This window comes from Heterodontus francisci, chromosome 15 (genome assembly GCF_036365525.1).
Source record: "Heterodontus francisci isolate sHetFra1 chromosome 15, sHetFra1.hap1, whole genome shotgun sequence".
NCBI lineage: Eukaryota > Metazoa > Chordata > Chondrichthyes > Heterodontiformes > Heterodontidae > Heterodontus > Heterodontus francisci.
In genome coordinates, this window is record NC_090385.1 from 6043151 (window position 1) to 6055032 (window position 11882).

The 11882-nt window shown below is 41.6% G+C and overlaps 1 protein-coding gene across 1 annotated transcript in view; it reads left to right on the forward strand.

The window, feature by feature from the left end:
• Window positions 1–11448, forward strand: part of LOC137377474 (tripeptidyl-peptidase 2-like) — a 147861-nt gene extending 136413 nt beyond the window's left edge. The window contains exon 29 of the mRNA XM_068047097.1: window positions 1216–11448. Coding sequence (XP_067903198.1) covers window positions 1216–1305 — 90 coding nt within the window. The 3' untranslated portion in view covers window positions 1306–11448. The remainder of the gene's footprint in view (window positions 1–1215) is intronic.
• The last annotated feature ends 434 nt before the right edge of the window (window positions 11449–11882 follow it).

The window sequence follows — 11882 nt, forward strand, 5'->3', positions numbered from 1 at the left end:
AAGTCCCACAGATAATCAATGTAACTGAACAAAGTAACAAGTCTCTGTCTTGTGGGGAGGATAGAGAAGCTGGAATGTTTATCCCAGAGAAGACTAGGTTCAGGGGTGATCTAAAGGGGAAGGGCAAGATAAAGTTCACATCTCTCCCAGTTTACATTTCAGTTGAGGTCTGTAGGAATAAAAATTGGGGAGAGATGTACAACGGGAACTGATCCGATATATCGGCCATTTTACACTATCGACAGGTCCAAATTACCCCCAACACATTTAAAATAATGAGATTCTAGGAGACGATTGGAAATATACATGATAGGTTTATTAAAGACAGGAGGGGTGGGGAGAGAGGAGTTTGTGTGGGTGGGAGAAGTTGCTTGAAGGGAGGGTGGGTGTTCAAATGATGAGGGATCTGGACAGAATAGATGGGGAGAAACTGTTCCCACATGCAGAAGGATCCGGAACCGGAAGACACCAATTTAAGATGATTGGCAAAAGAACCAATGGTGACCTGATGGAAAGCTTTATTTTTTTTTTTAAGTGAGTGGCTAGGATCTGAAATGCCTTGCCTGAGAGTATGGTGGAGGTAGATTCAATGATGACCTTCAAAAGAGAACTGGATAATTATCTGAATAGAAAAAATTTGCAGGGTGGCAGGGAAAAGGCAGGGGAGTGGGACTAGCTGAGCTCCTCTTGCAAAGTGTCAGCATGGGGACAAATGGCCGCCTCCTTGCTGTAACCATTCAACGATTCTGTCTGGGCGGAGGTGGTGTGTGTCAGGTAGGGGTGCAGGAGATAGGGAAGGTTCCTGGGGTGCAGGGTAAGGTGATTCACTGGCTCTTCATCTCTTTGGGGATGTGCTGATCTGCTGCTGTGTTTGCTGAATTCACATCAGTCAAAAGTCGGTTCAAAGTAATTTCCTCACTTGTGTTGGTGACTGAGATGTAACCAGGTGCTGTACAGATGTACATCTTTATTTGCTTTGTATGACTGTCGAGTTTCTAGCCCTCGGTACAGCATCTCGAGTGATGAGAGGCTGGAATTTCACACGAGACAGTATTGTGACATACCAGAAAAAAAAAGTGTTTTTTTTTGAATGGGGTGGGTATTTGGTAGCTTTAGTGTCAGGTTTTTATTGGTTGACTGCGGCTTTAGTAGAAATGTTGATGCCGAGTTGAGATACTGTTGGGTTAGCTGCGATAATCTTTTTTTCTCTTACAGTTGATGAAGACCCTCGGTTGGGATCACTGTACCTCTTCCTGCGAGAACTCCCTCCCAGTGATGTATCCCCCAGATTACGTCCCATTCTAACTTTCCTCCATGAAATAAAGAATATGTGTGCAGTTTTAATTGGGATTGATATAGGAGAAGCCCTTCTGATGATTGGGTTGGGTTTTGTGTTTGGTCTACTTTTGCTTGTCTTTTAAATGTTGGCAAGACTGATGAGGAATCCTACAAAAATACAATATTTTATATCTGCATCATTATGAAGTCTTCAGCTTTCTTTTTCAAGTGCTTTGGCATTCTCCTGCAGCATCACAGTCTCAGCCTGAGCTGTGTGTTTTGCATACCATTCCTGAGATTGAAAAAAAACTAGGGACTGCATTTGTCCTGTCTCATACATTCTTCCCAAAGGTTCCCTCAGGGATGCTGCAGAGTTCACATTCTGCCTTCATGCTCAGTACATTTTTCCCTGCCTTGCTTCTCCTTCTAGCCGAGTTGGGGGCAGTCGACTGTGTGCTGAGCACACACCACCCCATTTTAATTCATCCAACTGGTTGCTGGAGAAAAGCAGGGTTTTAGAAAAAGGTGGCAGCAGACTCGGGTGAGACATTGGTAGGAACAGGAGGAGGCCAATCAGTTCCCCACAAGCCTTTTCTGCCATTCAATTAGATTAGCATGTCAGCCATGGCTCAGTTAGTAGCACTCACCTCCGAGTCAGAAATGCTAGGTTCAAGTCCCACTCCAGGATTTGAGCACAAAAATCCAGGCCGACAATACAATGCAGTACTGAGGGAGTGCTGCACTGTCAGTCGTGTCGTCTTTCAGATAAGACGTGAAACTGAGATCCCATCTGCCCTCTCAAGTGGACGGACGTAAAAGATCCACTATTTTGAAGGGGAGCAGGGGGGTTCTCCCTGGTGTCCTGGCCAATATTTATCCCTCAATCAACATCTCAAAAACAGATTATCTGTTCATTATCACATTGTTGTTTGTGGGAGCTTGCTGTGAGCAAATTGGCTGCCTTGATTCCTACATTGCTACAATGTTTCCACTTCAAAAGTGCTTCATTGGTAATAAAGCACTTCAAGACGTCTGGTGCTTGTGAAAGGCACTAAATAAATGCAAGTCTTTCTTTTATGGCCACTATCTTCATTCCATCTACCTGCCATGGTTCTGTAACCCTCAATACCCTTGCCTGAAAAATGATTTATCTCTATCTACCCCTGTCTGATTGATCAGGTGTGGGCTCTTTGTGACTGCCCCTGCTTGCCACCCTCTCAGATTTAGAAGATGTGGACAACATATCTGCTGGCCGCAAGAGGGTACAATATTATAGCGGCTATGTTGCTGGACTTGTAACTTAGTCGAACACGAGTCCAAATCCCACCATGACAGAAGCTGGTGTAGATAAAAGTGACTATGAAGCTGTCGGATTGTCATAAAAACCCATCTGATCAACTAATGCCCTTAAAGGCATTACAATCCTTACACTACCTGGGCCTAAACATTGCATATCATATGCAGCACAGAAACAGGCCATTTGGTCCAACCAGTCCATTCTGGTGGTTTTGCTCCATTCGAGCCTCCTCCCATTTTTTTCCTCATCATAATCCTCTATTCCCTTCCCTTGCATGCTTGTCTAGCTTCCCCTTAAATGTATCCATACTGTGCACTTCAACCACTCCCTATCTTAGCAAGTTCCACATTCTCATCACACTCTGGGTAAAGAAGTTTCTTCAGAATTCCCTGTTGAATTTCTTGGTGACTATCTTATGTTGATGACCTCTAGTTTTGCTCTTCCCCACAAGTGGAAACATTTTCTCTGCATCCACTCTATCAAAACCTTTCATAATTTTAAAGACCTCTTGGGTCTTTAAATATTTAATTTTTTAAATATGTTAACTGGAACTGCACACAGTACAAAGTGTGGTCTAACCAAGGTTCAATACAAGTTTAATTTCCTTACTTCGCAATTCTGTCCCTCCAGAAATAAAGTCTAGTGCTTGGTTTGCTTTTATATAGCCTTGCTAACATGTGGTGTAAGTTTTAGTGATTGGTGTATTGTACTCACTCAGAGATCCCTTTGTTCCTCTTTGCCACTTAGACTCGCACCTTCCAAGTGATATGACCTCCCTATTCTTCCTACCAAAATGTGCAACCTCACATTTATCTGTGTTGAACTTCTTTTGCCAATTACTTGCCCATTCTTTAAGTTTATTAATGTCCGCCTGTAATTTATTGCAGTCCTCCTCAGTATTGACCATCTCTTTCCCCCCCCCCCACCAACACAATGAGGTCATCTGCATATTTAAAAATTTTGATTCCAAAGTCCAAATCATTAATGTAAATTGTGAACAGCAGCGTTCCACAAGGATCAGTGCTGGGAACACCACTTCACACCTTCTACCACTCTAATTTGTCTTGAAGCCAGTTGGTAATCCATTTGGCTACTTGTCCCCTGACACCACATTCTCCAATGACCTTATTCATTAGTCTATTATGAAGTGCCTTTTGAAAATCCAGATAAATTACATCTACTGCATTACCTTATTACCTCCTCAAGCAAGATTTTCCCTTTTGAAATCCATTCTGACTATTCATTATATTTTTCTTTTCTAGATGTTCTATTTTCTCCTTTAGTAGGGATTCCATTATTTTTCCTACCACCGATGTTAAGCTGACTGGACTATAATTCCCTGGGCATGTTCTGTCCCCCTTCTTAAATATAGGAATTAAGTTAGCTACCCGCCAGTCCTCTGGCCATGCACCTTTTTCTAACGAATTATTAAATGTGTAGCCTCTATCTCTTCCTGAGATTCTTTTAAAGTGTGGATGCAATCCATCTGGACTAGGGGCTTTATCTTTGAGTTTGATTAGTGAATTAAATACATTTTTTTTAATGCATTGCTCATTCGTCATCTCATCATTCAATGCCACGTCCACCTGTTCTATCACCCTAGTTAATACAGAAGCGAAATATTTAATATTTCTACCATCACTATCATTACCTGTGGTATTCTCTCTCTATCCCTTAATGGCCCTATTCCCATCCCAACCTTCCTTTCTTAGTGATGTGCCTGCAAGACATTTTACTATTTTGGTTTATGTTCCTTGATAATTTAATTTCATTGTTCCTCTTTGCCTTCTGAATTTTTTTTTTTAACCTCTCTCCTAATCTCTTCGTATTCTATCTTCTCATGCACTCCTCTGCTGTCTGTGCACTTAATGTATGCCCCTTTCGTAACCCTCAGTTGTTTCCTCGTGTCTCTATCTCATGGAGTCTCGCTAGTGTTTAGTTTCTTCTTTCCTTTTAGCAGCATATATTTTTCCTGCACTGCTTTGAACAGTTTTAAATGTTTGTTGTTCTACATCATTGTTTGCCAGTATTGCCCATTTTATTTTCCCAAGTTCTATTCTCAGTCCCTCAAAATCAGCTTTTCTCCAATCTATTAACCTGGTTTACATCATACTTATGTCCTTGATTTTCATCTGAAAGTTTATTATATTATGATCACTATTGCCTAGATGTTCCTACTTTTGCTCCTCTTTCTGCTCTACTTCATTCTCTATTACTAGATCCAAAAGTGAATCTTCTCTTGGCCTCTATTAGTTTAGACAGGAGTTCTGTACACATTGTAGGAGTGCCATTCTCTTATTCCCTTTACCTACCTGTTCTGTCCAATAAATGGTGGAGTAATTGAAATCCCCCATGATCATTTTTTTAAAAAAAAAACAATTCCCTAATTTGTCTGCATATTTATTCCTCCACCTCCCTTCCACTATTAGGTGGTCTGCAGACTACACCTGTTAGTGTGATTGATCCTTTGTTACCTTTTTGTCTTTATCCATGTGGATTATCTTTGTCTTGCTGATAGCTACATCCCTTTTTTTCTACGGCCATTATTATTCCTAATAGGTGCAGCTATTCCACTTCTTTTCCCCCTCCATCTTTTCCAAATATGTTACACCCAGCAATGTTTAATTCCCAATCCTGATTTTTCTGTAGTTGTGTCTCAGTAATCCCTACAATGGGCTGGATTTTATGTTCCCGACTTCGGGAGCTCATCTAAATTAAGCCCTATGTCTGGTTCCTCCCAACACATGATTGCTTCCAGCTCCTCTGTTTTATTACAGACACTGCGTGCATTTCTCTACAGACATTTTAACAGGATTTCCTCTCACTTTATGTTCAGCCATCTTCTTAGACTCCTGTTCTATAACTCTATTTATTCCCTTGCCATTAATGACCTCCCTTACTTTATTCTTTCCTATGCTTTCCTTCCCTGTTTAGTTTACATTTTGGCTGCTTACATTTCTTGTAGATCCCTTTCCCCATTTTACTAGTTTAAAGCCTTTGCTACCTCCCTATTTACCCTTTCCGCTAGGACACTGACCCCATGGCGGTTCAGTGGAGCCCGTCCCATCAGTACAGTTCCTTCCTGTCCCAGAACTGGCACTGGAGTCCTATGTAAAGGAATCCTTCTTTCCCGCATCAACCCTTTAGCCATGTATTAATTCTGCTGATCAGTCTGCTGCTATGACAATTTGCATGTGGCAATTAGAGATCATTGTGCTGGAGGGCCTGCTTTTTAATTTAGAGCCTAACTCCTGATACTCTTAGTAGATTCTCCTCCCTTTTCCTACCTATGCTGTTTGTTCTAACATCAACCAAGATTTGCCCCCTCCATTTCCAAGTTCCTCTCTAGCCACCATGAGATATCCCTTACCCTTGCATTGGGTAAGCAACATACTCTTTGGGATTTGCGTTTTTGGCTGCAGAAGGTGCTATCCATCCCCCTACAGTCCCTTATTACTATCACATTTCTATTCTGTTGCCGCAACTGCCCCACCTCCCCCCAACACAACTTTGAACAGCCTACTTACCAAGGTGCCGTTGTCTGCTTTGTGCTTTTCCTCTGTGCAGTCTTTCTCCTTGACCTCACAGGTATGGAATACATCATGCCGGTTGGACTGGACCAGTGTCTGTGGGACCTCCTTCTCAACCTCCCCTAAATCTCTGCCACCCGACAGTCACCCCCTCCTTTTCCTGAATCTGTGTTTTCCTCTGGAGTGTCCTGACTGTATTCGGAATGAAACTGTCCAGAAATGCCTCCCCCTTATGTGTCAGAGTCTCTCCAACTCACATTCTAGCTCAATAGCTCTAAGCTGGAGAGATTTGAGATGGAGACATCTTCTGCAGACGTGTTTGCTTGGGATAGCCTCGCCCTCCATAAACTCACACACTCTGAAGACCAGATACACAACCTGATCTGCGGTATCTTAGACTAGCCTTATTTTATTCAATAATTAAAGTCTTTATTCAACCATTGTAGTTATTTTAAGTAGTGTAGCTAGTTGTGCTATAAATTTAATAACGCAAGAAATAGGATCAGGAGTAGGCCATTCAATACAATTATATCTGATATAATTGTGGCCTTAACTCCCCTTTTCTGCCTGACCACATAACTCTCGACTCTCTTGTAGATCAGAAATCTGTCTAACTCGGCCTTGAACATATTCAATGACCCAGTCTCTACTGTTCTCTGGTGAAGAGAATTCCAAAGATTAACGACCCTCAGAAGAAATTCCTCCTTATTTCCAGCTTAAAAAGGGTGGCACCTTATTTTGAAACTCTGCCTCCTAGTTCTAGATTCCTCCATGAGGGGAAACACCCTTTCAGTATCTACCCTGTTAAGCTCCCTCAGAATCTTATGTTTCAATAAGATTACCTTTCATTCTTCTAAATTGCAACGAGTATAGGCTCAACCTTTCCTCATAAGTCATCCCAGGAATCAGCCTAATGAACCTTTTCTGAACTGCTTCCAATGCAAGTATTTAAGCTAGTCTAATGGTGACAATGAAACCATTGTTGATTGTTATAAAAAAAACCATCTGGTTCACTAATGTCCTTTAGGGAAGGAAATCTGCTGCCCTTACCTGGTCTGACCTAAATGTGACTCCAGACCCACAGCAATGTGGTTGATTCTTAAATGCCCTCTGGAATGGCCTAGCAAGTCACTCAGTTCAAGGGCAATTAGGGATGGGCAATAAATGCTGGCCTAGTCAGCGATGCTCCCACATTCCATATTAAAAAAAAAAATCCCTCAAGTAAGGAAAACTGTACGCAATACTCTAGATGCGGTCTCACCAAGGCCCTGTACAGTTGTAGCAAGACTCCAGCCTCCTTGCAATAAAGGCCCACATTCCTTTTGCCTTCCTAATTACTTGCAGTACCTACATGCTAACTTTGTTTTTGACTGAAGACACACAAAATACTTGTTCAAAATCTCTGCCATTTCCTTGTTTCCCCATTATTTCCCCAGTCTCATCTTCTAAGGGACCAACACTTACTTTAGCTACTCTCTTCCTTTTTATATATTGTAGAAGCTTGTACTGTCTTTTTTTTAAAATACTTCTTGCTAGTTTACTCTCATACTCTAATTTCTCCCTTTTTTTTAAAAAAAGTCATCGTCTGGTTTCTAAAATTTTCCCAATCTTCTGGCTTACCACAAATCTTTACAGCATTGTACACATTTTCTCTCAATTTGATACCATCCTTAACTTCCTATGTTGGAGAAAGATGCAACATCTGTGGCTTAGAGTTTTCTTTCTGAATGAAATATATCTTTATTGAGATATGAAATATCTCCTTAAATGTCTGCCAATGCTTCTCTGTCTTGCCTTTTAACTTATTTTCCCAGTCCACCTTAGCCAACTCTGTCTTCTTAACCCTTGTAATTGCCTTTATTTAAGTTTAAGACACTAGTTTCAGACCCAAACTACTTACCCTCAAACTGAATGTGAAATTCTATCATGTTATGATCACGCTTGCCGAGTGGATCCTTTACTATGAGGTCATTTCTTAATCCTGTCTCATTGCATATATTCAGGTCCAAAATAGCCTGCTCCCAGGTTGGTTCCAGACATATTGTTCTAAGAAACTGTCCCTAATATACTCTATGAACTCATCCTCCAGGCTCCCTTTGCCAATTTGACTAATCCAATCTGTGAAGATTGAAATCCCCCACAATTATTGCAGTACCTTTTCTACAAGCCTCCATTATTTCTTGATTTATATTCTGCCCTACAGTGTAGCTACTGTTAGGGGGCCTGTAAACTACTTCCACCAGCGACTCCTTTCCTTTGCTCTTCATTATCTCCACCCAAAGTGGAATTTCCGAGCCAAGATAATTTCTCACTGCTGTACTGATCGCATCTTTTATTAACAGAGCTACTCACCTCCTTTTCCTTCCTTCCTATTCTTCTGAAATGTCAAATACCCTTGAATATTTAGTTCCCAGCCTTGGTCACCTTGCAACCATGACTCTGTAATGGCCAACATCATACCCATTTATTTCTATTTGTGTTATCAATTCATCCACCTTATTACAAATGCTGTGTTCTTCCAATAAAGAGCCTTTAATTCTGTCTTTTTAACCATTTTTCCAAACTCTGACCTTATTGCTGGTGCACTCTTATGTTTGTACACTCGGTCCCTTCCTGGCACACTCATGACCCATATTGCTATCCTGCACTATTGCCTTGTCCTTTCTCGTTAACTTTCTACATTTCCCCTCACCTGAACCCTCCCCCCACTATTCAGTTCAAAGCTCTCTCTATAGCCCTAGTTATACAATTTGCCAGGACGCTGGTCCTAGCACAATTCAGGTGAAGGCCATCCCAACAATACAGCTCCCTCTTTCCCAAGTACTGGTGCCAGTGCCCCCCCATCGAAACCCATTTATCCCACACTAAACTGAGTCACATGTTCAACTCTCTGATCTTATTTACCCTAGGCAAATTTGCTCCTGGCTCAGGTAGTAATTCAGAGATTATTACCTTTGCGGTTCCGCTTTTTAATTTAGCCCCTAGCTACTCATACTTCCTCAGCAGAACCTGTTTCTTAGTCCTACCGATGTCTTTGGTACCCACATGGACCATGACAACTGGATCCTTCCCCTCCCACTCCAAGTTCCTCTCCAGCCCCAAGAGCTGTCCTTAACCCCAGCACCAGGCAGGCAACACAGTCTTTGGGACTCACGCTTTTGGCTGCTGAGAACCAGATCTATCCCCCTAACTATACTCACCAACCATTACTACTACAACTACATTCCTTTTTACTCCTCCCACTTGAATGGCCCTCTGCACCACAGTGCTGTGGTCAGTATGTTCATCCTCCCTGCCGGCCGTGTTCTCATCCACACAAGCTGGAAGAACAGCAAACCCGTTGGACAAGTGCAATGGCTGAGACTCCTTCATTGCCTGCCTCACTTGTAGTCACACCCTCCTGTCCCTGAGAACAGACCATATCTGAATTATCTAGCATAAGGGGTGTGACTGCCTCCTGGAAGTGAATCTCAGACCCCAGCTCATCAACTCTTAAGCCGAAGTTACTCGATTGCAATGGATCACACTGGTGTCCACCAGCTCCCACATGCTACAACTGCAACAAATCACCTGTCCTGTCTTCTCTAATGTTTTTTATTTAACTAATGAGGTTTCAAGTTTAGAAATATCAATGATAATTTGCAGTTCTATTAAGTAGTTTAACTAGATAAGCTACAAATTTAATGCAGTACTTTTATCTCCCCAGTACCAGTTTAAACTGCTGACCCAGTTTAGAAAAAAGACTATACCTCACCAACCATTCACCTACCTCCTCACCTGCCTCTGGGCTTCAGCTTTCACTGTCTCCACCTCCCTCTCTCAGATCACTACTTGTTCTGTAAAAGAACAGAACTGTACCGCATTCCCAAATTAAGCACTCTGTAGCACAAAACTTCATGGATTAGTTAAAACCTCCCATATTTATACCAGCTGGAATTACAGAGACCTGATTCAGGCCCTGCTGACTTGGGAGCCAGTTCTAACTAGCTACCTAGTTAACTAACTGCAGCTGACACTAGCAGGCAGCTTGTTTACCACTGACTTAAGACTGAAAGAAACTACAATTTAATGTTAAAGTTAAGTTAAATGCAAAATGAAAACTTGACAATTTTAGTAAGAAAACCCTCGAAATTCCCACACTTACCAAATTCCCGAGTTAAGCACTCTGTCACGCAGCACTCAGTCAAGCAGAACTTCATGCTTATATTTTCCTGGCCCTAGTTTGGAGGGAAAAAAAGCTTAAACTCACCAACCAATCACCTATCTGCTCACTTAATTACTGCCTCGACATCAGTTCTCAGTGCATTGTTTCCCGCTTCATCTCTGGAACGGCTCCTTGTTTTATTAAATATCGGAACAGCACATCTTCCCTCACTGTACAGAATTCACTCACTCACCAAATTCCCTGTACTCTGTAGAAGCAATACTCTGTCGAGCTGGACTTTGTGCTACTTATGAGACTCTAATCCCATACCAACGTGGTTGACTCTTAACTGCCCCTCTGAAGTGGCCTAGGAAGCCCTTCAGTTGTATCACCATCTTCTTGGCAATAAATGCCGTCCTTGACAACAATACCCACATCTGCAGAATGAATACCAAAAAAAAAAACACTTAATTCTGTGAAGGTGTACTTCCTGACATTAGTCCTGATAATGTTCCCATGTCCCCTTGTTCTGCAATCGTGGTTCAACTTGAACCTCCCCTGGTCAGCCTTTACATACAAGGTTCCGTCTCATCCATCTTCCTTCAGGGCTGAGCAATCTAGGTATATTGAACACATTACTCTCTCTCCAGCACCAACTTTAAGCAGCCAAATCGAGATCAAACAAGACCCAACACATAGCAGCCAACTGACCCAGAAATCAATCAATAAGTCAGTGAAGCAAGCATCGAAGTTGCTGTCCCACAAGGGAATTAGATAAATATTTTATATGTTATTATTGTGAAATACAGGTTTTAATATGAAAGGCATTTCATCTGTTATTTATGTAAATACTATTTTTTATGGCTGGACCTGCAAATTTTTGATTTTGCTTTCTGTGATCATTATTCCAGATGAGACAAATATATTCTTTATAATACTGCAGTGACTTTATGGAATAAGAGTAATCACCTTTTTGCCTTCTGATCTTGAGCGGCCTTTTGTAGACTTGTATTAGTGTTTAGCAATTAAGGGTCAATGTTCTAATTAACAATCGGCAATTTTCCATTCCTGCAAGTGGAGAAAGTGTCTGGTGTTGGTAACATTGTAAGGGAAGATCACTGTTTTATGTACATTGAACAAATGCGGTAACAAAGTCTGTGCAAAAATAACAATATTCAAATCAAATAAATCATCAGCTGTTCGACAAAAGAATGCCATATGTATCTGTTGCGTGTAACTGATGATCTGTAATAACATTTGCAGGATACCAGACCATAGAATGATGCAACACAGAAGGAGGCCATTCGGCCCATCATGCCAGCTCTTTGAATGATTAGTCCCACTTGCCCTGCTCTTTCCCCATAGCCCTGAAAATTTTCCCCCTTCAAGTGTTTAATCATCCCTTTTGAAAGTCACTATTAAATCTGCTTCCACTGCCCTTCCAGGCAGCACATTCCAGATCATCATAACTCACTGTGTAAAAAAGCTTTTCCTCAACTCGCCACTGCTTCTTTAGCCAGTTATCTTAAATCTATCCCCTCTGGTTACTGACCTTTTTGACTCTAACAGTTGCCCCTACTTAATCTATCAAACCCCTCATGATTTTGAACACCTCAATCAAATCTCCCTTTAA